The sequence below is a fragment of the Sycon ciliatum genome, chromosome 11 (assembly GCF_964019385.1).
Source record: "Sycon ciliatum chromosome 11, ocSycCili1.1, whole genome shotgun sequence".
NCBI classification, from domain to species: Eukaryota; Metazoa; Porifera; class Calcarea; order Leucosolenida; family Sycettidae; genus Sycon; species Sycon ciliatum.
The window spans coordinates 3,595,876-3,622,668 of record NC_088653.1 but is presented as its reverse complement, the minus strand read 5'-3'; the positions used below and the strand labels follow the sequence as shown (position 1 = coordinate 3,622,668).

Here is a 26,793-nt window from a genome sequence, read left to right as displayed (position 1 = left end):
TTTGTCTTATCGTGTAGTTCTTTGGCTCCTGGTCACGATGGTGTCATTCGTTTTTCTCTGCAATGCATGGAAGTGGGTGAAAACTTGAAAAGAAGGCGCCCAAAATTGTCCCGAAGTACCGAGAGACGTCACGCCGGACTTGACCTCCACGCGTACATTATAATCGTTAGCAAATAGTGTCATAATTCTGTACACACATTACTCTGTTTCCCCAAACTATGCCTTCATAATACCAACAAATCTGCATTTAGTGAAAGGGTAGCTCCGAAACATGGCAGTTTTGAAGTCAATTTAACCTCAGAACATGAACCATACCCCTGGCAACTGCATACTCCCAGCGGAAACTGATTCAAACTTCACAAAACGAGGGTTTACAGTACTTTCTGGACACAAATTAAAAAACGCAAAATAATCGTAATCGGTAATCTAAATGATTGCTCGATTATTCGGTATAATCGTTTCAGCCCTAGTATTAAGTGTGTGACCTCTGATTGAGTATCCTCTACGGTTATGTCATTGTGAATTAGGGGTGAAACGGTTCCATGTTTTTCATGTTCGGGTACCCGAATGCCAGCATAGTTTCCCACGGTTCGGGTATCGGTTCCATGCACTCTTTTCTCCAGACCGACCAAATGTGTCGGTGACAATTATTTTCAAGTTAGAAAACATTTTTACGAGCAAGAACGAGACATCGGAGAGTCCATATGCGAAGAAGGTACGCTCGTAGTGACCAGGATCGATAGGAGAACCCTTTGGAAGGGCGGTGATCGTAAGGTAAGGCATTTTAAAATCTTGAGTAGACTTGGCGTGTACATGTATTTGTACGAGAACGAGATTTTTCGAGTTTCGGTTCGAAATTTGACGGAACGGGTACCCGATTCTTTTCAGCTGACGGTTCCAAAACCGGTTCCTTACCCGAACCGTTTCACCCCTATTATGAAAATAATTATACAACTGCTCTAAAAAAAATCATAATGCTAGCCTCAATGCTCAATGATTAATGCTGATGTGAATGCGTCGACAAAGGCTAAAATTCTCTTGATTTGGTGCAAACCAATCATTCAAAACGAACGTTTATCGCCATCTTCGCAGCACAAACTGGCTCTGGGCAGTCGATTCCCTATGAATAGTATGATGCTATGATAGTTTCTCACCCACACTTGATCGTGTTAAACCTTGGGTTTTTCGCATCTTTCTGACCTGTACAGCTCTATCTTCTTCTTTTTTTCTTTTTTTGGTGCGTGTTTTTGGCCGCGACGCCGAGACCTCAGGTCGGCAGAGTCATCAATGCCCCACCATTCCTGCTGCGTGTCGGCACAACGCCTGCTCATTACTTGCCAGTTTGTCCTAGTCTCCGTACCATTGTCTTTCCTAATTCTTTTCAAAGCTGGTTATGTGAAAATAGTAAACCAAACCAGTTAATAATAATAATAATAATAAATAAAAACCGAAGAAAAGCTGCACCCGGTGGCATTATCTCTCACCGGCTCCACCACCTCTGAGTACTATAAGACTTGATTGCTTCTCCATTTGCTGCTCTTCATTGCAACGTTGCTGGAGGGCTGGGGCTGAATAGGTAGCACGCAGAATATGCTGGATACGCAGATGTCAGGCCAGTTCCTGAGAGCTGATCTCTTATCGGGACCCCCTTTTTTTTGCGGAAAGTATGAAAACACACGATCTGAAGTTTTTTACAGCTCCAAATCTTTTGATTGTGTTGCCTTCTATTCCTTGGGGTTTGTATAGGCCACAATGCACTTCATTTTTCCGTAGCACATGACTGCACACATGACTGCACACATGACTGCACACGCTCCAGAGCGCTCGTACTGTAATCAAGGACATTTGGGAGTTGTAATTGTTGTACTCCTCTGAGGTATGATTTTTAGCCTGGCCCTAGCACAAGGTGCCGAAAAACCGAAGAGAATGGTTGTTGTTTGATCCTTTGATGTACTCTTTGTATCTAGTCAATTACAAAGTTAGTTGCTGTTTGGAGCAGAAACACTGAAATTGACTGTTTCCTGCTCGACTGTACCCCTTTCAGGACCGATTTTATTCAGCCAAATTGCCACATTCACTACGTGTAGAAGCAGTTTGGATCATAACGTGCGTTTCCCTTCTTCAATTTTGATAATCTTGGACTTCCTGGAAAGCTCTTGGCCAGAGGAGCACACCACTCACTACAGTGCCACCACATTGGTGCTATAGTGCTCGGCAGACATACGAAACGAAACTTTGAGCCGATTTGTTAGAATTACTGGTATTTTCGTAATATTCACAGTAGAGTGCAGACTTTTTGTCGCTGATAGGTCCAGATCAGTGCCTGACGTCACACTGCTCTGGGCCTGCCTGGCACAGCGCGCGGCAGGGAAAATTTGCTGCAGGACATAAAATACCTTGCGAGTGCCATAACTCCACCATTTGGCGTCTCATCGACTTCGGACTTGTTCGAGCCGATAGCGGAGAACTTGCCGGGTTCCGTCAAGGAAAAGCCGAGTTACAAAAATTTGAGGGTTACTCAAGCACTCATGTACTCAGGCAGGCAGCTTCACTTGCATTTTAGCTGTTTGATCAGAATGGATGTTGCTCTGCGGCCCTTGGTGAACATTTTTATCAACTGCATATACACGAGAACAAGTGTTTACTAATGAAGTTTGTACTGAGTGTGAGGTTCGCTCTATCCCTCGAATTAGTAATTATAACAGATATGTTGATTAAAAGGTTAGGGTGCCGGTCTGAAATGAATGCATCATAGAACACTGTAATACAGAGGCGGAAGATCCAGCTAGCCTACTTGGCGGTGTCTTCGTTTCCCACATGTATCCTTCCATGTTTTCTTTTCTACTCAGCGTAAGCAATGTGTTTGCTAATGTTTGTGGCTGTGGTAGCCGGCATTTATGCGCCGATGGTCGCTCAATCAACACAGCTTGGTACGTGAATCTCGCCGTCTTTCTGCACTGCATTTGGCCTTGTTTGGTTCATAAATATTTTCCTCCAGGATTTTACAACTATTGTCTGTTATTGGACTTGTCTTTGCAGGTGTGTCTTACGATGTTGAAGGCATTTCGCAAATTTGAGCTTCATTTCAAATTTTCAAAAAAGCTCGAGTAAATAAATCCTATAATTATACAGTCAGAAAGTACAAAAACAAGGCACAAAACTGACAGAGAACTGAGACATTCGCCGTCCTGACACCTAGCTTCAACACATCTCAACATGTCTCAGTACTCTGTCAGTTTTTGTGCCTAGTTATTGTACTTTCTGACTGTATAATTATAGTATCCAGTTACAGTGATGGAGAGTTACTCTGAACTCGTATCCATATGTCCGGCTTTTCCTTTCTACATTTATGTATGGCTCAACGTCCGAGATTTAAATAAATCCAAACAATAGTTCTACAGTGTCGATCCTAATAGTTTATTTTTAATCTTGTTCCCATAGGTCCCCGGAGCAATGACTTGAATCATCATTAGCAGCAGCAAAACAAAGCAAACCTGAAAAGACGGAAGGATGTGTGAACGTAGGAGGGGGGGGGGGGGGAGGGACAATCACACTCAACACACTTGCACTAAACTACTACTTGGTCCGCGTCAGCGATATTGTCGCTTATCGTTCAGCTTTGTTTTTATGTCGCCAAAGCCAACTCGGCAGCCCATTTCTTCTCAATTTTGGTTAGTAAGTTAGTTTACTAGTACCTGAAAGGTCTAGCTACAGTTCGAGTGGATTTCGAGAGCGACGGGTGGGTGATTCTGATTGATACAGCGCCGAATCAAAATAGATTATCTTGTTACGCTGTGCAGGCAAGAGCAGCGCAAGCCACAAGAAAGTAATCGGCTACTCGGAATCAGCTCCATTTTGCTGAACGGCCGAGATCGCTCACCTCAGGGATCGCTCGTCAAGCTGAGATCTCAGCTCCCTTACCTCCAACTCAACGCTCGGAGTATTCAGCGCGTCGTGGAGATTTCCAAGTACTGTATGCGTCGTCGTCGTCGTTCAAAATAAATCCTGCAAAGATCGGCGTCTGATTTGAACCACACAGGCTGTCGTACTGCCCACGCGAAGTCCTATAGAGAAAGCGACCGTCACGATCGACTTCTGTTTAGAAAATAGCCAGGCAGCGGAGAGGAAGAGAGATGAGCTTGCAAAAGCAAGAGAGTCGAACCTGAGCAAAAATATTTCGTCGAGTCGAGAGCAGCGACGAAGAGGACCGAAAAAGTAGGAACCCTTCCTTGGACAATAAATTCCTTCCAGTTAGTTGTCATTCTAAACCTTACCGTCCATCGTACCAAGTTTTATCACTTCAAGTGCACGCGTTCATGTCCAAAGTCTAAGTTCAAATTGTCGAAAGATAAGCGACAATATTGCTGACGCGTGTGTGTGTGTGTGTGTGTGTGTGTGTGTGTGTGTGTGTGTGTGAGTTTCTCTATTTGTTGGACGTGTCTTTTTCCCTCTGCAGGAGATATTAAGCTTGTGAGTCCCTACTACTGTCACCAAACCAACACAGTCCTCCGACGCACGCCTCTGCTGACGTACTTGAATTTTGCAGATGCTACGACATTGTGTAGTATTAACCATGGACACATGGCTACTTTTGTTGCTTACAAGGCTGGTTGCGTGTCCGCTGCGCTCGAAGAGAGAATGATAGCCTGGTTGAACAAGGATGGTGACCCAGGAGTGGCCTTAGTGGCTGATACTTCACCGATAACTTCAACACGTGAAAAGAAACAAGTACTTTATGCCATGTGTGAGACAAGTAAGCGTTTCTTACTGGTCATATAACAGCAATGGTTTATTCAGCAAATGATAAGTCCAATTGATTGTATGCGAAATTATGTATCTTATATTGACTGGGTACGAGGTCAATATAGGAAATAAAAGCCGAGTAAAAGACCGAGGCGAACCCGACTGCTACGCCTCTCATGCCCGATTGCAGCCTTAGCTGATGACGTTATAGCCGTCTTAATACAGGACCACTGCTCCTCGATGAAACCTCTCGTCAGTCATACCTGGCACAGTCAGCAGCTCCTGAACCGCAAACCGCCGGTTCCTGCGCTTTTGATTTTGATTTCGGCCGGGCACAATCCTCCCCGGCAGGCAATACGTCATACACAAGAGATTGTGGTCAGTACTGCACTCTGCACCGCAAATCACATGGGTGTCCACAACATACTGTAGTTGACTTACACGGACAAGCACATAATCCATACAATAGACACCCTTAGCAAACAACGGTAACGCTATTTTTTACGGTACTCGTACCTTGATCACCCAAATAGCGTTGAAGCTGCAGGGTATAAACATTATGGGGGCTGATTTATCGTTGTGACCAACGGTACGTGTTTTAGCCAAATATTGCATAGTCCGTACGCATTTCACCTTGTATCGCGTATATGATGAAAAAATGGTTGTACCGCGCGAAATCAAAGCTATTCTTGTGGCAACAGCGTACTAAAAATAGCGTGCATCTTGCTAAAGGTCGAACCCAAATCACGGTATTTTCCCCCTTACGATAATACCGTTACAACATAACGTTGTTTGCTAAGGGTGTCCAGTGCCAACGTTGGGATCTCGGGTGCCGCCACGTAGCCAGATGTATCATCCTCTTCCGGAAATGGGTGTTGCAGATGGTCAGGTTATTGCGTAACGAGAAATCCAACAACTCCATTCCAGCATCATTGCGCTCACCAATGCCAAAGCCTCCATGGACATCCCGCCACAAACCAGAAGACTGAGGCTCAACAGCAGAACCCACACGTGCATTAAAGTCCCCAAGGACGATCAAATGATCTGACACACACACACACACACACACACATACGGCCACAATACTCATCCTTTCATTCTCACACCTACCGCACACATACTTGCACCCGCACCTATCCAATCACCCACGCTCACTCTCTTTCTCACGCATGCACACAAACACACACACACACTCACACATGCACGCGCACAATCACACACACACTCTCTCACACACAGACACACACACACATACACACACACACACACACAAACAAACACACATCAGGCAGCGGGACTACCGGCTAGATTCACTTGACCTTGCGGGCAAAGTTACACAGGTAGAACTTGTTTTCATGACGACACTTGGACACAATCTCTGACCTCTTGGTGAGGGAGCGGGTCTTGTCGGCCCAGGCAATCTCTAGCTTCTCGGCCAGACACAGGTTGCCGCGCTTCGAGATGTTAGAGTATGGTGCAGCTCTCCTCACAACGGATCAACTGATACTGTAAGGTTTATTTTCATCCTTCAGCCTCCAGATGTGTCTGGACAGTCTCGTTGAGGTCTCGTGCTTCTTGTGGCGAATAGTATGTTGATGACCATTTAATCGTGTCTTGAATGTCCCTACCGTTAATCCAGTGTACTTCTTCATGTCGCTGCCGGTTCCATGTGCCCTGTACACAATGCTCGATGCTAGACAGTTTCCTTCCAAGGGGCAATCGTTTTTGACACGGCAGTTGCAGGCTCTCACATCCCTGGTCTTATTCTGGTGGTCGCTGCGGAGGATACTATTGGTGTGTTGCTGTATGATGGTGGCGACATTTGGCATGCAACTGACTGTAACTGAACTTTAGCGTGTTCCGGTTAAATATCTTGTATAATTTGCATCCTTTGTGGAAGTGCTTGCTGACAAGTTGCAGGAATCGCTGACCAATGAATCTCGGTTTTATGATAGCACAACCGTTGCACCATCACCTACTCATGCAGTGACCATGCTGCACTAAGTACCGTTCAACTGTGCAACCCCTAAGCAGTCAAATATAAACAGTCAATATAGCCATAAGGAGTGAAATATGCAGGAATATTTGCCTGCTTAGGTATGGCAAAAATCTATGTGAGTCAATACTAAGGGAATGATACATATATACAAACTGAGACGAAACAGTGGCTTTTCTAATGGTGCTAACTCCTGGTATTGTACCAAATCCATTTTTCAACCAATCTGCCGCCTCACTGATCGGGAAATAGTAGGCAATACAATCCTGCGCGGGATTGTATTGCCTATTATTATCTGGGTTCACCTTTACCGTACCCACGGTGCATCCTGCATTGGCATGCACCAACCCCCTCTCGATTCGATGCGATGTATCTTGCCACTGGGGGTCCTTTCGATCAGAAACCCAGCCACAAAATGCATTCCATTTGCTCTTCTCTCCATTTTTCTATCTCCCGTTTCCAGACTGCACGCGTCAACTTGGCGATCATATTGTGGATGTATCTAGCAATGGTAACGTCACATGTGACATTGGCTATGAATATCTGGATAATCAGCCGGTATGCAATGGTACTACAACAATTGAAATGTGTACTGGTAAGTGAAGGAGGGGATCTTCTCTACACTTCATCAAATGATCTATTGGCAAGCTCTATTTAGGGGCGAAACGACTGAGTCGATAAGTCGACTGGCCTGTCGATAAGGTTTTAGTCTGTAGAAGGAAAACCCATACCAACTCGCACGTATGTTGCCAAAATGCCCAGAAGTACATGTGGCTCTATGGCTTGTTCTGCTATTTCAGGTCCTGTACTCTGAAGTACACTTGACAAATGGATCCATTTCCCTTTAGCACACACAGCCGAGTTCCAGAACGGTGCAAAACTGCACATTTTGTATTGTTGTGATTGACGTTGAAACCTACAATACCCTCATTTTGTGCTTCTGTTGTCTTCATGTGTGAGGGCAATGTCAGTTGATCACCAGTCGATAGTCAGTCGATAGGATTGGATCTAGTCGATAAAGAATATGGGCCTGCCGTTTCACTCCTAGCTTTATTACGCTAGGCTGGTACAGGCAGGCTGGTACAACTACAGCAAAACCTTTACAATAACCCTAGTCTCTGCTCTATTGCCCTCTAAAACGGTATTCAAATCCTGTCACATTCTTGATGTTACCACTGGTCAGTGTCATGAAATGTTATCGCATGAGCTGATTGTAATGTACCGGCTGGTGTTACTCATCATTGCAGCTTAGCTTTTAGTTCCTTCATCCTCATTTCTTCTTACACAACAAATTACTCAATCTGCTGACGGAACCTTTTTCGTACTTTGCGGACTCATCAGCGCAGCACAGAGGAAATGAACATCAAATTATAAACTTGCATAGAAACCACCAAATCTCGTTGCAGGCACAATTTTGTCAAAAGGACTATTTGCATAGACTAGAAAGAAGATAAGATTGCAGTGACTGGCTTCAGCCATGTAAACGGACCATTAAGCCTAGCATGACTTCTCTCTTCCTTTGGTGTCTTTTTTCACGCAGCTGTCAACTGCACTGTACCAGTGATTTTGAGTGGAACTGCAAATGCTAGTGTCATCCACTTTGGCCAGAAGGTCAGATACGCCTGCACATCGGGGTTGCTGCTCATAGGTGATGCAACGCCGGCATGTACACCCAGAAGAACTCTTACATCGGTACCATTTTGTCAAAGTGAGTGCATATGATAAAGTCTGTTTTATCCCAGTATACAGCTATGGGTCGCCAGATGTTTGAAAAATCAACCTTCAGGGCAATTTTGGCGAAATTTATTTTTATTGCAAATCAATGTCTTGACTTTAGGGTGTGTTGTGACTTTGTTTTACGACTATCAGACCAAGAGCGACAATGTAGCAAGGCCTTTGAGCCAGAGCAAGCGAAATATCCCTAATTTTGTGCATTTTGAGTTATCAACAGATTCTTGCAGCCACAAGATGTACGAATCACATGGAAAAAACCGATTAAAAATCCATTCACGGATAGCAAAGTTACAGGCATTTATTACACACAATTTTCATGTGAAATCTTCATGCTGCTCAGCTTCGGAGGTACTAGGTAGCCTGGGAAGGTTTGGGTGCAGTCGCTATAACCCACAGTTCTGCTGCTGCGTCCACATTCACTCGCTGGTCAAGATAATGTTCACTTTGGTCATTGCGAGTCATCGTTCCCGTTGTCAGATTGATTAGAATTTTCAGTGGCATTCTCTCCCTCGCCAAAAAACTCAGCCTCATCTTCTCCCAGGCCAGGAGAGAGCAACGTTTCATTAACGGTGAAACGTTTACTGTAGTTCATGGTGAGTAGCTACGCCAACCCAAGGACTAAGGGGAATCCGAAGGGAGCAAGAAAGCTGCGCTGAAAGCAAGTTCCTTTGTCTTTTTACACTCGCGCATGCTGCGCGTGCAGCGGAGGTCGCGCGGTCGATCAATCGATTTTTGATCGCCAATGCATGGATGTGGGTCGATTAAGGCCTCGTTTACACGACAACGATTGAAAAACGTTTTTGTCAAAAACGTTTTCAAAAGAATACGCTTCCACAGATTTTGATAAGAGCGTTTACACGACAACGCTGAAAAACGTTTCAAAAACGTTTCAAACGAAAAACGGCCTCAAAGTGTTTTCGTTCCATTTCGTTCTCGTGTAAACGGCAAAAACGTTTTACTAGTACGAGCCTTGTACTCAAAACATGCCGCCGCCAGCCTGCGCCAGGCCAACTTTTTGCACGTGACCATTGCGCGCCGAAAAAAGTGTTGCAGTGTACACGATTATCGTTTTCGTGTAAACAGCAAAAACGTTTCGAAAACGATTGAAAAACGTTTTTCAATCGTTGTCGTGTAAATGAGGCCTAAGACAGGGTTCTTCTACCGGAGCTGTAGGATACTGACTCTCCTATCCACAGTTGAATTGGCTCGAAAGAAATCACGTATCACAGACAAACACACAATTTTAAGTTCGATCTGAACGTGACAGCCGGAAATCAGCTTATTCACTTGAAGTGTGATTTTCTCAAAATCACGTGGCGCGGGATAACGTCCCTTTTTCGCTTGCGCTGGCTCATTTTGTGGATAAGAGTCGTGTTATGAATTGTGCTTTTTTATAATGATTACGATAGATCATGATCGATCACTGCGATTACCACTACCAAATACTGTTTCCATGTTATAACAATAACCGACTAAAAGAGAGACTTTCAGGCTAGCAAAGAGAGAGAGAGCTCAATACCGAGATGCAGAACTAGTTCAAACAAAAAGAGGACGGAACATAACACTGCCTAGAAAATGTTTCACAACACCAACTCCAAAGTTGCATTAACGTTATGTTACTCAAGATTGTCCAGCCTCTACATGACACAAGAGTCGCATTCAATTTCCTCCCGCCATTGTTATTCTTGCAGTTTGCCCTGATAGAATCGATCTTCCCTCAATTTTTTTGTTTTGATGATTGCTTTATAGTGCAGGAAACTCAGATTTTTTCGCCCTCTTATTGTTTGCAATAACCGACTATAGTAGGGGGTTCTGGAACTTGATTTCCAACATTCACTTTATTAGTTTTGCAGTTGCAACAGCAGCAATAACAGCAATGGAAGGAGAGATAATGGATCTGTTCCTGTTACCCTTCTTACCGTCTGAGGGACATGCTTGACAAGATCATATACACTAGCTTTTGGCGGCGTGGTTGGCTATAAAACCCTGCAATCGTCACGCAAAGTGGTCACTGCCTACCCCAGCCATGTATCGCGTGGAATAAAATAAATAATTAATAGAATTTCATATGTTGTGCAGGAGTCAAACGGCACGAATGCGTCCACATGCGTCTTGTTGCACCTCGTAGACTGGTGGAATTTCCAAACAATGAGTTCACCAGTTATTAACATGACAATCCGGTCTAACTATATTTTTCGAAGCAGCAAAGCAACACAGCACTCAACTTGCATGGGTCAGCGATATCAGGGATAAAGGAAGGGGGAAGCTTTGTGACAACGAATTATACAAAACCAACACCAAACTCTAACGGTACTCCTCATGTATGGCACTATTGTCGCCGAGTTGACCACGTGTTTCGCTCCTCGGAGCTCAGTGATTCCTCACTGCACCATGTAACAAGACTACCCATTGGAACGCTTGTTCTATCAGATTTCCATCAAGCCCTCACCTTTGGCAATTGGAGAAAGGACAATGTTATTACGACAGTTTGTACAGTGGTCTATATGTGCTGCACAAACTGAACATTTGAAAACGGATATACTCGTCTTTAGGAGTCCAGCTTTACCTTAAAAATGGACATACGTCGTCCACAAAGGGTTAAGGGCGACAATGTAGCTACATGATTGTGCATCACGTAGCAGTGATTAATTCTATTGTGTTCTTTGGCTGTGCGTTCCATGTCATGTGGCAGATGGTGATTGTGCGGTTCATCCCGTGACCAATGGCAAGAGCAGTGTCATAGGTGGAATTCTAGAGGGACAAAAGGTCAACTTTACGTGTGATCGTGGATTTAGCCTGGTTGGAAAAGCAGAGTCAACATGTGCAGCGGACGGAACAATTACCGCACCTACTTGCCTGGGTATGTCAAGTTTTTAAGTACAGTCTGTTTCAAAAAGATTAGCAATCAAGTTTAGGTCTTAAAAAGTATGGAGATAAGGGAAATCTGGACAACAAAGTACATAAAACGGCTTGTTAGGGCACGGCAAATTGTTCTGTGAAGGTTTCGGAACAATTGGACCAACCGTTAAGGAGTTAGTATTTCGGCCAGGTTTCTGGCCTTTTCCCATTGTTTATAATTTGCCCTGGAAGCCAGTATCGATTTGTTATCAAAACCCACGATTTATCCCTTCCTTTTTGGCCTAGTGGTTATGAATGCTGTCTGCTGAAAATCTTCAAGTCAAACTTTTTTTCTTCATTTTTTTCATTGTTTTGGTACCAGACAAAGAAGGTGGCTGCGCCAAGCGACTTGTTGTTGGAGCTCGCGTTTCCTGCCGAACTGACTGACACTTGAATGACTGGCTCACGCCATGTGAAGTTGTGAACACACGCAACACTGAAACCGTGTGAGTGAACACGGAAGTCATTGCGCTGTAGCTACATGTACATGTACGTGTTGTTGAATAAACCGGCACATCGCGATCGATCGATTTCTGTTTGAGAATTATTTTAGTATTTGAAGATCGCCAATTTATTTGAATTTAGGAGTCAACACTGTCTTCTATCTGCTTTCTCAAAATGTCGTCGAAGTCACACGGATAACTTTGCCACTTCAAGGCCTTGGGAATGAGTCTGTGTCGATGCCGTTTTCGTCACATCGTGAGAGAAAATTGCATCCGCGGCAGCTCAAAGAATCTATTTGGTCACAAAACGGACGCATCCCGCTCGTCAAAATTTACCACACTTTCGACATGTCCTCTCTGACTCCACATCGATGCGAGGAAGATCGTCAGTGATCGTGAGTTGTCATTTTTCATGCTTTCGCGCGGAATATTTCTTCGAGTTCACAGTGAGTTTTTCCAGGCAGCGCTCGAGCGCTCATACGGTAAGGCGGCAAACTCCCCGGGCGATCACCAGGATTGCTAATCTTTTTGAAACTGACTATCTCTTAGCCTGTCAAACCCTATATATAGGGTTTTCAGCCGCGCGTTCTATCTTGAGCTCTCTTGAGAGCCTACTTGGCTGCTATGGCAACTAGACGCCTGGGCCTACATACGTAGAATGTACGTACGGTTCTCTTGCTGAAGACCGTGATCATTTTGTTGCTGTTTTCTTCGAGTACGGTTAGTTTTAGTGCAGCGCTGTCGTAACATTTTCTAGACCCTATATCTAGGGTTTGATTTTTCACGATGGAGGAAGAGCAACTTGAGTTAGTGGAGACGAACTCGGGCGATGAGAATGTTCCTGGCGACCTGGTGTCGACTCAGGATGATGATGTCGATGTTCCAGCAGCGTCGGATGCTCCTGAAGAAGAAGGCGAAGCATCAACAGCGGCTGTCGCAGCTGCCGCTCCCGCCATTGCCGTTTCTGCATCAGCTGATCCACACGTGGGTCGGAAGCAGCAAATGCGGCAACACTCGCGCACGTCGTAGGAGCGCTCCTGCTAACATCAATGGCAATGCAGTGAAAATATCAAAAAAAAAAAAAGTGAAACTGTGTGTATTGTGTGCCCAGTTGTGAGGACTGATCAAACCCTTTCTTTAGGGGTCCTAACCCTATATATAGGGTCTTTATGTGTAGCGTTATGTCAAACCCTATATATAGGGTTTCCTGGTGACAGGCTAAGAGATAGTTGTTGCTTTTAAACTTTATTGAACCAACTCCAATGTTGAAGGTCCCAGGCTGACCGGAGCTGCCATTCCCGAATTACACCAGCTTGAAATTTGAACTACATCTGGTGATATCACGATGACATCATTACCTTGCCCAGACTAGGTTGTATTTATGACGTCAGCGAGACGTATACTGCATGAACAGCCAATGTCCGATTACAACCAGTGATGTGTGTACCTAGGAGTGAGGAGTTTCATACATGGATTCAGAGGGCCTATTAGGAGTGATTTGTGTACTTGCCCAGCAGGAACTTCAATGCATGGTGACACTTCGACACAATCTCCGTGCGCTTGGTGGGTGAGATTCTGCGATCTGATGCAAGGATTTGGTACTTCTCGGCTAAGGCCGCGGTCACACATGCAATGCGTAACTTATGCGTTTTAGTATGAAAAAAGAGAAATATGTTGGTCTTTCCCCATGTACTCCCAATCAAAGTCTATCCTTATGACGTCATAAATCCGTCTAGTCCGGGCAAGTTCAGGGCTCACGGTTGTGTACGAATATGTGGGCGCCATTTTGTGTCTGGCCAGCTCACGCAACGACAGGTCGACTGTCACGCGACCACAGCTCGACCACCCCTTGTACACAAACTCTAGCCATCTCGCAGCGCATTTTCAGTGCGACACATGCCTGTTCAAAATAGAATTAGGTGGCACAGGTAGACAGTGAAAATTTGGGTGGAACCAGGCAAAATGTGAACTAGGGGTTCAACCGAAGGAATTTTTGATTTTGGCCCTGGGAAACTAAAGATATGGTCACAAAGTCCGTGAATGCTCTACAGAGATCCCTTCATCTAGGAAAAAATCGCTTCGGTTAAGGCCAAGTAAAATAAAATCCAAGTTTATCGTCCTTTTTTTCACAAAAATCGGGGAGGGAGGGCGGATTTTATTTTTATTTTTTATTTTTTGATGTGCTACAGACTAGTATAGTTCTTGGTAAACAATGACACATCATGTGCAACAATCTGCAACAGAATAGTGGTAGTGTATGGAATACACAATGCTATAACAGGTATATGTACATAAACAATTACATGCAAAATCTTTGGATCGACAGATTGTCACTCCACTCATAAGACACAAACCCCAATACTGTTTGGTTCACACAGACCACCAGATAAATGATAGAAAGCTGCAGAAGGGAAAGAACCAGTCAGGACAGTAACCAATAGTCAGTCATAAAGGGAACATGTTGACGAAGCTGTGTTTTCAAGCCTTAGCCGACGTAAAAAATCAAGCTTTTTGGCAAAATTCTAGATTTAAAAATAAAAATAAATTCCGGGCGGCCTCGAAAAATGGGGCGGGCGGGGACGATAAACTAGGATTTTTTTTACTTGGCCTAAACTGTAGCTTAGTATCTCCTGAAGATTTTGAGCCGTCGATCCTCAAAATCGGCCAATATTGTGCTACCTTATACTGTTTTAAAGTGAGCTTAGTCGGCAGGGGCGCACGCGAACTCCCGTGCGCGACGACAAGGAAGGAAGCCTGTGCATATGCGTTGTACGATGCGGAAACTACACCAGCGAGGCAGCAGCAAGGCGTTTTTTGCAATGTTTCCTCCCTGACTGACAAACCCTTGATATATTACTGACCGTTTGCTGTTTCGCTCATCGGCACTCTACTGCTGTGTGCTTCAGCAGCTATGTCGAACCGAAAATACATGACCAGTACAACGGCGAAGCCATTTGATTCGTCCTCTTGCAACGAAAGAGAGTGGCAAATCAAATAATTCACAACTCTCCATCGTCACTTCTCACAGCAGCGTGGCACGGCTCTTTCACTCATGTAAGTGCATTTAGAAAACGCTCTGAGAACTAGAACACGGTGTGAGTCTTTGCTTCATTCCATCAAGGAGTTCTTGTCCTCTACCTCTCCTCACCTGCGCCAGTGCATCAGCAGACGACATAGATGTCGATCCCTTTCTCAGCAAAGACTCGGCGGCAGAACTCGCGACTTCTCATCGCAGGACTCAGCGTGCGAACGAACTGTCTGAAGCCTTCGGCTTACGAGGCAAGCACTGCTCGCAACACACTCGCTCGGAAAGAAGCAAAAACAACGACAGTGAACGGCAACCAAAGACTTTGGTTGCTTTTTAAGTGAAACGCAAGTCCTCAGCTGGTCTCCATCTTCCTCAGTTCTACTTCTTCTTGTCAGTCACCAGGTCACTGCAACTCTCTCTCGAGTCCTTGCTGTGCTCCGCGCCGCGTAGGCGTGCACTGCCGCGTGCATAGCTCGAGTCACGCGAGCTCATTTCTATGGTGATCAGATTTCAAGATGTCCTCCCACGTAATCGAGTTTTGGCATCCCAACCGTGAGCCCTTGTGTTGATGACATCGTAATTATGTCATCAAATTAAGTGCAAACTTCAAGCTGTTGTAACACAGGAACGGCAGCTCCGATTAACCTGAGAGTCAGTGCCTTTGTCGTTACAATTCACCTACTGCTACCATTCTTCATTGTCGTTTTAGCGTGAAGCCCAAACGTCGCACTGTGACCTGATGGGTTGATTATATTAGCAGTGATCTTTTAGTTATCAAAATGTCTCTCAGAGAGGGAAAGGCAGAGGGAGAGAGAGAAAGAAAGAAGGACAGAGAGACAGACAGACGGATCGACGGACCGATGGACAGACAGACAGATACACACACAGACACACAGACATACAGACACACAGACAGACAGACACACACAGGCAGCCAAACAGACAGACAGACAGACAGAAAGACAGACAGACATATCATTTGCTGCAGAATTGTAATTCTGTCTTGAAAGCTATTTGTGTCATGATTTGGATGATCTAGATGTCGACGAATGTTCGCACACAATCACTCCTGTTTGTGGCACCAAGATCAAGTGTCGTAATACTATTGGCAGCTATGTATGTTACTGCGACCCTGGATACATTGTCGAGAATCATGATTGTGTCCGTAAGTACTGCCAGGCGACGCAATGGCCACTACTGTAGATTGCTAAGGGGCCGGTCACATTGAGGGAACAATCCTCAGATTATAAACCGGGAATAATTTTTTCTGCTTCTCATCACTGCCACACTGCACACGCACAATGAAAATATCTCACTCACACGAGCAATTTTTTTGTCACCACCCACTTCTGGCAGTCTGTCAGCCCCGCTCCTGGGCCAGAACTGCATCAGCACAGCCCCTATAGTATCGTTCCACTTCACATCGTAATAAAAAAACAAGGAAACTCAAAGAAATCCAGTGAAAGCCGCGGACGATTATAATCTTCGGCGGAAAAGCGAGGCCTCGAGCTGATTTTCATCGAGTGGATTTAATCTCACAAATACCCCGCACAGCGGCAAACGTCCATGGTAACCACGGTTTGTTTCAAATTCTCCCTCAGTTTGACCGGCCCCTAAGCGTGCTTCAGTCAATTTTATAATCCAACCGTCTTTACTGGCCTTTATCAGTTTGCGTTTCATGTGGCAAAAAAATGTTTCAAATTTGGGTTTCGGAACTTTCTCGTAATGACAGGTGCTAGTTCGTCACAACCAGGTGCATTTCCATCAAATTGATTCCTTTTCTTGCTGAGCATGGGCAGTACAGAAAATGCATGAATCATCGTAGCCATAGAGACACAAAATATGGCGACTGCCAAAGTCCGCGTGCAGCGCGGAAGTCAGGTGCAACAAAAAGAAAAGCAATAATATTTGAATGCAGAACAAACAGAAACTCGCAATCTGCTGAAGTGAAAGAATAAAAAATTGTTGATTACGGAGGTGAAAACAGTGTCTGTCAAGGGGTGCTTACACACAGCGACAGGGTGACAACACACCCTGTCAGCGAGAGTAAGTTTCGCCAAGTAGATCGTAGCGGAGTTGCCGCGGATGGCGGTAATGCAACGGATTAAGTACTATAGTCAACTTGGCTAATAACGACTGCGGATATAACGACATTTCGCGAATAATGACAGAATTTCCATGCCCATAACAAAATCCCATCCCACTGTAATACATATCGAGACTTCGGGTATAACGACACTTCGCGAATAAGGACACCTTTTTGATGCCCCGCTGAGTGTCGTTATAAGAGAAGTTGACTGCAGTAAGTACATGTTCATTGCAAACAATTAGTGTGTCAACAATTCTACTTATATAATAAATTAGCACAATTCACACTGAGATATTCCGCTCGTGAACATGTCGTGGTACGAACACGCATAGCAATTACTGTATCATAAAATGTGTATCAACGTAGACGTAACAGATATGCACTCGTGATGTAATTCTAACACACTAACAAATAAATATTACACTCGCAAAATACATAGCAAGCGACAATACTGCCCTTGCAGCGTGTGTCAGTCCTGTGCACAATTCGTAACTACAATACACTAATAGTATCAACGTGCAACATGTGACAACATGTGACAATTCGAAAGGATAATGTACAAGAGCGCAGTCTCCTGTCCAATAGTTCTACTGTGAGCCGTGCGTTTTTGCTAGTGTTTAAATCCACAAATCTATCGGGTCTACATTTTTCAAAGTTTTCAAGCGTCAATCCTTCACTTGTTTGTTTCTTTCCTGCTCAGCCGACAACTGCAGTGTCCCAGTTGTTGCCAACGCAGCCACGGTAGTATCAGTTATAAAACATCTTGAATCTGTGACGTACACATGTAACAGTGGCTATTGGATGCTCGGACAGGCAACCACGACGTGCAATGTTTCCATAACGGCCTTGCCTGAATGCTATCGTAAGTAGATAGATAATGATGGTTGGCACCATCGTTTTACCAGGTGTTTAGAGGGTTAATACCCATTCTTGATCTATTGTTGCAGGGCTAAATAGCTCTTTGTTTTCAAATTAATATTCAACTCAGTCGGCAAAGTAGGTTTTCAAATTTTTGGCGGAGGCTTGCGGAAATGTGGCTGCCTGAAAAGAGAAAAATACGCCAGACACATCTGAACTCAAACTGAGGACTTTGAATGTCATGAGCAACACTCTAACCACCGAGGTATGGGACTAGGCCGAACCTGTAAGGCGCTGACACGTGTCAGTGATCTAGCCAAAGCCGGCTCAGCCGGCAGAAAGCCGGCTGGGAGGGTTACCTGCCGGCTGAGACAGCTCCAAGGGTAATTTTGGCCGGCTGCAGTCACCCCCATGTAGACTTTAGTGCACTGCACTAGCACTTGAGTCAGAGATGGTGGAGTACAACCCATATCCTAGGCGTAGGTATGTACAGTACAGTACGTAGCACTGGCTACTCAGGCTCAGTGCTAGCTCTTCACACAAGCTCAAATGCACTTGAGTACGTCAGTAAAATGTAACAGGTTAGGTCATGGTTCCCTGCTTCTGGTGGTGTACACAGCTGTGGCTAGGCTGGGTCTTGTCAGATGACCAATGTACACTGCATGCAGACATGACCTTGGTGAACACAGTCATGATCCATGCTCATGTAGCTGTTTGCTTCCTTTGTCATATTTTGTTTATTTTAATACCTATAATCACATTGTCACAACTACCTGATGAATGCCCATAATTGGACGAAACGAAAGGAGATGCAAGCTGCAATGAAAGATTTGTAGTGGTGTGTGTGTGTGTGTGGATATGTGACTGATGGCGGGGGTCTGGGGGCACAGCCCCCAGAACGATGCATTTTAACTAGAACGTTGGCCGGCTGGCATAAAATCCTGGCTAGACCTCTGCGTGTTTCACTCCAAAGTCAGCTCGCAGCACATGCTAAACATACTGACACGGGGTACAGAAAAAGACCCAAGTGCCGACAGTATGTGTGTCACCTGTTGTGAGCTGCCTTTCGAGTGAAAACATGTCAGCGCCTTCTAGGTTTGGCTTAGTCCCATAGGTCAATATTTAGAGCATAGCGCATGACAAGCAAGGTACCAGATTCGCGTCTTGTTGGGTCTTACTTGGTTTGTTTGTCTTTGCAGGCAATTCATTTCACCTGCTTTTTTACCTTGAATATGAAGTTTATCCTATTCCCAGTTTAACTTATTATTATTTATATTGCTGCTTGGGGTCATGCCGTTTGTTTGTAAGTTAAAACGAGAGAGCTTGGAAGCTCAGGGCCCTGCGCTATGCTTTGTTGCCTAGCTCATCGCGCATGTTGTTAGAACTGATGGAAATGCTTTTTCCTTTGATTAGCTACATCATTGTATTGCAAAAACGTTTCAATGAAATACTGAAGTACAAGTAACGTCTTCTGCATAGCTATGGGACCGGCGCTGACTCTGCCGATCACGGGCGTTCTGGAGTCGATGGGATGTCCTGACGTTTTCTGGGACCGGCGCTGACTCTGCCGATCACGGGCGTTCTTCTTCTTCTTCTTATTATTATTATACTGACGCCAACTAACATCCATTCTGATCGCATTTACTCGTCTCCCTACTTCGTATTTCTTTCCAGAAAATCTCCCCATACAGCAGGGAGTCGTTTACATAATATGACTCCCTGCTATACATCTACATGACTGTATATAGACCTTATTCGATAACGTGACTTTTGGACTCGCCTCCAGGGATTTGTCATAAGCTAGGGCACGCGTACGAGAAACGAGTGGCAAGAAAGGCCCAGTTTGGACAAAAGAGTAGTAAAATACCGGTATTTATCTACTCCTATGTTCGCACACAGAGTCCACTGTGCACTGAGCGCAGATCTCTTGCCACTCCCTGGATCTCGGGCCCCCGGTTCACGTGATTGTGACGTTTATCGAATAAGGTCTATACGTTATAATTATTATGCTATCGGCCTACATGCGATTCCCGGGCTGGTCGACCGGCGGCCCAGCCGGCCTACTAGTGGGATCTCGGCCTCGCACACAAATCCACACAAAATTTAATGGTACTGCACTGAATGCATTCCCCCCATACACTTCGCATATATACTCATTCTCTTGATGGTACCGTACTCTTGATGGTACGGGACAGGTACGGGATAGCGCCAGGCATGTCGATGGCACAAACAAACAAAAATATTGTCGCCAGCTGTCTTTGCTGGTACGGTACAGTACGGGACAGATACGGGATAGCGCCAGGCGTGACACAAACAAACAAACACACAAACAAACACCAAATTAAAGCTGTGTGGACCCTGGCTAGCGCCAGACGTTACTGAAGTAACGTCTTCTGCATAGCTACGGGAATAATTTCTACGTGCTGGAATGCTTGGTTATTTTGCCTTGTTTTGTGCTTCATTCTTGCATGTACATGTATTCCCCATGCAGAGGACACGGGTCTGACAGGTTATCAGTATTGCAGTATCACCGATTCAATTTTAAGGAGAACAGCGGTCGGCACACGGTACAATTACACAACTAGCCATGCATATTGCAAGTTGAAGAACGGAAGGCTTCTTACTGCAGCCGCATATACTGGGAATTGCGTAGGAAATCTAGCTACGTCACAACTGATATCATGGGTTGATGAGCTGGAGCCCAATGATCGAAATGTTGCTTATGTCACAGACGGGACACGTACCCTTGATACCCTTGTCTACGCTATATGCGAATTTGGTGAGTACATTAATATTTGGCGAAGAGACAACAATTTTGACAATTTTTTTAAAAGATGGCAATGAACAGAATCAGCTGAAGCGTCATGTTACAAAGGTTTTATTGAAATGTAAAGTGGCGATGGATACTTTTTTGGCATTGTTTCGGTGTTATTATATCACTATTGATCATTTATAGTAATCTGTGTTGCAATTTGTTACAACGATGCTTTCGAATGAGCATTGTGCAAAAGCTAGTTCGATGCATGTTTATAATTTTCATTGTTCACATTACATTTCAATCACAATTTTCTTTGTCCATCACCACTTTACATTTCAATAAAACCTTTCTAGCATTTATTTTGAACAACCCAGCCCTGTGTTTATTGCTCATTATTTAGCATATACTGCGACACGTGTAGTTTTCCTCACTGTTTATTTCTATTGCATGATTAGCATCAGGAGATCCCCTCGACAGGCCATCGCCTCTGGGAGATCCTTTAAATAATAAATTAAAAAATTAAAAACATGTCGCTTCAGCTGATACCGTTCATCAAGGATGACGAGTTGTAGTAATATTGGATTACTTTATTAAACAATATAATTTTATGGTTAGCATTTTACCATTCACGCTATTGCCGACGGTCGGCGTGTAAAGGGCGAGTCTACTGTTTTTTTGTGTATTTTCGAGACACAGTTGCAGTTCAGCTTGTGAGTCCTAACTCCTGATGCAGCGATCGAATTTTGACACAACCCTAGTTGGAATCTTCCTGTTCCGTTCTCCTGCTAAAAAGAGCTTTCTATCATCGAAACGGTACCAAACCAACGGTATTTTGGGTGTTGGTTACGAGTGCCGTTGGATCTAGCGTGCGAACGATGAAATGCTATGTCTACACACACAACAATCTGTACAGGTCACTGGTCGAAATAGCGTGAATGGTAAAACGCCAACCATGTCTAGTGCCAAGCGATGGAGATTATATGAAAACAATCTAAAAAGAAAGAAGTACACATAAGATAAAACAGTCATTGGAAAAAAATGATTCGAACTGTTGTTTGCACTCATCTGTTTTTTCTTCTTCTTCTTCTTATAATTATTATTATAGACAACACCTCATGGCATGAAAAAGAAAATCAGCCGGTACGGGAGATGTGGGTGTTAACCGACCATGGTGAATAAAGGAAGAAAAGAAGAAAAGTAATGTTCAAGACGGAGAAGCATGGGAGGGACAGGTGATGGTGAATCTAGTGAGGAGATTTAAATGCGTCCAGTGTTCTGGCATTGCGCGTAGTAGCGGGCAGCGCAAGCCAAGCAGAGTAGGCAACAAAGAGTGGAGAGTGTACAAGAGAGGTCGTTTTAGCAAAGGGGAGGGCAACACAGCATCTTGTCTAAGGACCAGGTTCCACTGCGGCTCCGCTGCTCGTCTTTCGTGGCTTGAAACGTCATCATTACCATAGTGACCGCGGCTTGAGCTGGAGCAGCGAGACCGCGGCTCACCGCGAGCTTTTGCTACGGTTCTTGACCAAAAAGTGCGAGCCGCGGTCGCGGCTCGACCTGTTTCCCGTACTTTGCATTGTTTTGTACGCCAGAATTTTAAAATTCAAATTTTAATTCGTTGCGCAGGCCAGAACACGAGGATTTTTGGATTTCGCGCGCGCGCGAGCGCGCGGGCAGGTGAAACGTCATCAACAAGGGTGGACCACGACCGCGGTACCGCGAATGGCGAGTGTCAGTGAAACCGCGCTGCTTCGCTGCATGCAACCAAGTGCCGCGGAGCAGCAAAGCCATGGAGCAACGAAGCCGCGGAGCCGCAGTGGAACCCGGCCCTTATACATTCTTATACTTATAAAACTAGAATAAGACCTCACAATAATGTGTATAGAAACCACTGAATAAAGTCAGACCTCGTTTAGCAGCACACATCCGTTTTCCATAAAACAATGTCCGCATAGACGAGGGAACGGGATAACCGAACACCGGTTATGTTGGATGCACCACGGGCGCTGAACATCTGTAACAAGCTATTTTCTTCCTGATAGCGAGGGATCCGGATAAAGTAGGACGGGATACAGGAGTTCTGACAGTAGAACAGGATGAGATGCAGAAACGCTGTTCCCAGGGTCTTGAAACGGATTATCAATTGTGCACATTCGATTTTATTCTTTTGATCGAAGTGATCTGGTCAGCAGGGATGGGGATCCAGTTTCCACAGTCAAAAGCAGCCTAGGTGGGTGTGTGGGGGCTGAACAATACTTAAACAATTCGTTTTCAAAGGATCAGTCGGAAGTGAACTGCCTCAAAAAAAGGAAGAATGCCATAAAGAACGCCAGACCCACCACAACTCAAAACCCTGACCTTGCTTGTCATGAGCAATGCCCTAGCCATCCGAACTATGGGACCAGGCTGAACCTAGACGGCTCTGACCAATTTTTTTCTCCAAAGGCAGATCAAAACATGTGTCCCACATACTGATGGCACTTGAGTCTTTCTCAACCCTCCCAACTCCCCCCCCCCTCCCACCTCTACGTCCACAGGGGACCATTATTTCGGAGAAAAAAGAACGGGTGGTATGTGCAGTTTGCAACTAAATCCAATGTTATGCAGCATTTTTGAATTGGTTCTACTAGTGCCGTAAAGTCCCCTGGAAAATACTTCGCAGCAAATGCCAACTTCGCAGCAAACGCCAACTTCGCAGCAAACGCCAACTTCGCAGCAAACGCCCACTTCGCAGCAAACGCCCACTTCGGAGCAAACGCCCACTTCGGAGCAAACGCCAACTTCGCAGCAAAGGCCAACTTCGCAGCAAACGCCAATTTCACAGCAAACGCCAACTTCGCAGCAAACGCCCACTTCGCAGCAAACGCCAACTTCGCAGCAAACGCCAACTTCGCATATAACTGGCATTGATTTTGACAGACGCAAATCAGTAGTGTAAGGGTGTCGATTTCTCTCCGATTTTCATCCTCTTTAGATTGCAACAGACAAGCGAGTGATCAGATTTGGAATATATCGGCCGATGGTATAGTTCAATGCAACAATGGATATGAGTATCTAGGTAATCAACCAGTGTGCTACGGCAGTACTCAGGCCTCTACATGCACACGTAAGTAATTTGTCTAAGTTTCAACATTTGACAATGCGGGGACGATGAAATAAATTTAGATGTGGTCACATGTGATATTCTTGTCAGATTTCAACTTTCAGCATTTTGTAAGCAAGTTTAGCAGTAAAGCGAAATGTGTTATGTTAATGTGGAGGGAGTTGTGGTTGCTGGTGGCAGTGTTCAACACACCAAAGTGCAAAGCTGTAACTCTGAGTTTCACGGTTTTAATTAAATAATTTGATCCCGCTCGAAATAGCAGGACATCGCAAGGCAAGGAGATGATTGCTCATTCATCCTCAGCACATGGCCAGTGAGGCTACGGCGTCGCTTGGCAACAAGCTCCGACAGAGGCTGCGAGCCACACCTGGAATACAGATTCATCATTTGTAATTCTGTCTGGATATCGCACTCCCATCAGGTTTCTGAGCTGTCGACAGTGAAAACAGTCCAGTCGCTGAAAGACTGCCTGGGGCGCTCCCCATGTCTCAAAGTTATAAAGGAGGAGAGGCAGCACAAGCTAGCTGTCTGAATGATGTTAAAATTAATGATTGTTGTGTCTCCTCTACTCTCGGATGCAGGGTCCGTAAGATCGATATACTCTTTCTGTCTGTCCTCTCCGGCTACTTGGATGGTTGCCTTGTACACTGATTTGGCAGTTGCCGTCCATCGGGCAATAGAGCTGATTTGGCAGTTGCAGTCCATCGGGCAATAGAGCTGATTTGGCAGTTGCCGTCCATCGGGCAATAGAGCTGATTTGGCAGTTGCCGTCTATCGGGCAATAGAGCTGATTTGGCAGTTGCCGTCCATCGGGCAATAGAGCTGATTTGGCAGTTGCCGTCCATCGGGCAATAGAGCTGATTTGGCAGTTGCCGTCCATCGGGCAATAGAGCTGATTTGGCAGTTGCCGTCCATCGGGCAATAGAGCTGATTTGGCAGTTGCCGTCCATCGGGCAATAGAGCTGATTTGGCAGTTGAGTGTATGCTAACATGCATGCGCAACATAGAACGGATTCAGCATCATGGCTATATCCTTCAGTGCTGTTGTGAACCCTCTGGTTCTCTAAAGTGTCAGGGGGAACGACCACACGGCACGAGGACAACTATTTATTCCCAACAGTAAAATAATGACTTCGATCGACTAATTAACAATGAATAACTAACACTTAAACCACCAGGTAGTTATAGCGTGGAAATGACAGCGTGCATGAGAAAAGCATACACATACAACATACAACTACAGCGCACACAGCAAACCGCACTTAGCGCCTGCAGCGTATACCACATTGGACCCACTGTGAATAAAATGTTAAAGGATATTGTGGAAAAGTAGATATAAGAAAAAAAAGAGAAAGGAAAGAAAACGGAAGGTTGGTTGCACCGAACATATATCAAGTGTGAATATCTGGTGTTTTTTTTCTTGTTATTTACAGCTGTCAAGTGTACAGTACCTAATATCCCAGATGGGCTGAAAAGTGCAGCACAGATATCTTTCCAGGAAACAGTCACATACTCATGCAAAGTTAACTATGTGCTTGATGGAGATGCCAAACCGACCTGCCAGGCTGATCGCTCATTGACAACACCCACCTGCAAAAGTAAGCAATGCTGTCCGGTTTTGAACCGCCTGTGTGTAATTTAGACCATCGCCCCTGAAACGTTTGCGATGCGATAAGCCACTTGCAGCACCTGCGATGAACCACGACCACGACACTTGTGTTAATATTTTGTTGCTTGTAGCGTCATCCCAATGCACAACTACTTGCTCATGAACCTAGAGTGGAATTTGTACTTTAGAGAGTGGAATTTGTACTTTAGAGAGTGGAATTTGTACTTTAGAGAGTGGAATTTGTACTTTAGATGGTGGAATTTGTACTTTAGAGGGTGGAATTTGTACTTTAGAGGGTGGAATTTGTACTTTATTTAATTACCTCGTCCAATATCACGGTCAGTGACCACCACCACACCAAGGACGTTGACGCTGCAAATTCTATTCAAAAGAAATGAAATCTCCAAATTTTCGCCTTGGGGCTTCATCAGAGGGTAAAAATGAATAATGAAATGAAACTGGCTCTGTAGCAAACTTTAATAGCGGAGCATTTAGACATTGAGACGTTGTCCCATACCACTCAGGTATGGGAAGAGGCCGAGCCTAGAAGGTGCTGCCATGTTTTTCACTCCAAATGCAGCCCACAACTCGTGCCAAACACATTGACACGGGGTAAGGAAAAAGACCCAACTGCCATAATTATTTGTAGCAGGTGTTGTGAGCTGCATTTGGATTGAAAAACATGTCAGCGCCTTAACGGTTCGGCCTGGTCCCATAGCTCAGTATTTGGAGCTTTGCTCATGACAAGCAAAGTACCTGGTTCGAGACCTCGTGGGTCTAGTTTTTTTCTTCTCTTTTCAGGTGGATCACTTCCCCAGACCTTTTAGTATTTACCTTGGATTTGAGGTAATATACTAATACTAATGTGTGACGTATTCTTGTTCTTGGCCTTTCAGGGTGGGTGTTTCAGGCGGGTTATTCCGTCCTGGGCATTGAATGGGCTCATGTTCTTGCATTTGTTTCCGTTGCTGTGCATGACGATTTTGCCTCGTTTTGTACTTCACTCTAATACTTGCACGTATTCCCCTACAGAGGATACAGGTCTAACAGGTTATCGGTATTGCAGTACCACCAATTCAATTTTAAAAAGAACAGCGCTGGGCACACACTTCAAGTTCAAAACTAGCCAAGCTTATTGCAAATCGAAGAATGGAAGGCTTCTTACTGAAAATTCCTTTAATGGGATGTGCGTAGGAATTTTATCTTCGTCTAAACTGATCGCATGGGTTGATGCACCACCTCAACCAAATGTTGCTTTAGCCACAAACGGGTATCGACCCATTTCAGGCGAGGCCTATGCCATATGCGAGTTTGGTAAGTAATCATTCAGTTTGGCAGAGTCATCAATGCCCCACCAGCACTGCTGTGTCTTGGTGCAACCCCTGCTCAGTAGTTGAGACGTTTGATACAGTCTCTGTGCGATTGTCTTCCTTCTTATTTTTGAGCTGGGAATGTGAGCATGATGAACAAAGAATGTGTTTTCCTAAATAGACTCTTTTCAAGTCTATCAACTTTCCTCACAGCCTCTATCCCAAAG

General features: G+C 44.8%; 1 protein-coding gene across 1 annotated transcript in view; it reads left to right on the top strand.

Moving 5' to 3' along the window:
• The window catches only part of LOC135827704 (sushi, von Willebrand factor type A, EGF and pentraxin domain-containing protein 1-like), a 61,774-nt gene that overhangs the window by 560 nt on the left and 34,421 nt on the right, over window positions 1-26,793 (top strand). Inside the window, exons 2-12 of the mRNA XM_065340158.1 lie at window positions 2,850-2,930; window positions 4,457-4,753; window positions 7,203-7,334; window positions 8,280-8,447; window positions 11,166-11,333; window positions 15,882-16,007; window positions 17,632-17,793; window positions 20,281-20,568; window positions 23,519-23,650; window positions 25,081-25,245; window positions 26,153-26,251. Of these exons, the coding sequence (XP_065196230.1) occupies window positions 2,858-2,930; window positions 4,457-4,753; window positions 7,203-7,334; window positions 8,280-8,447; window positions 11,166-11,333; window positions 15,882-16,007; window positions 17,632-17,793; window positions 20,281-20,568; window positions 23,519-23,650; window positions 25,081-25,245; window positions 26,153-26,251 (1,810 nt within the window). The 5' untranslated portion in view covers window positions 2,850-2,857. The remainder of the gene's footprint in view (window positions 1-2,849; window positions 2,931-4,456; window positions 4,754-7,202; window positions 7,335-8,279; window positions 8,448-11,165; window positions 11,334-15,881; window positions 16,008-17,631; window positions 17,794-20,280; window positions 20,569-23,518; window positions 23,651-25,080; window positions 25,246-26,152; window positions 26,252-26,793) is intronic.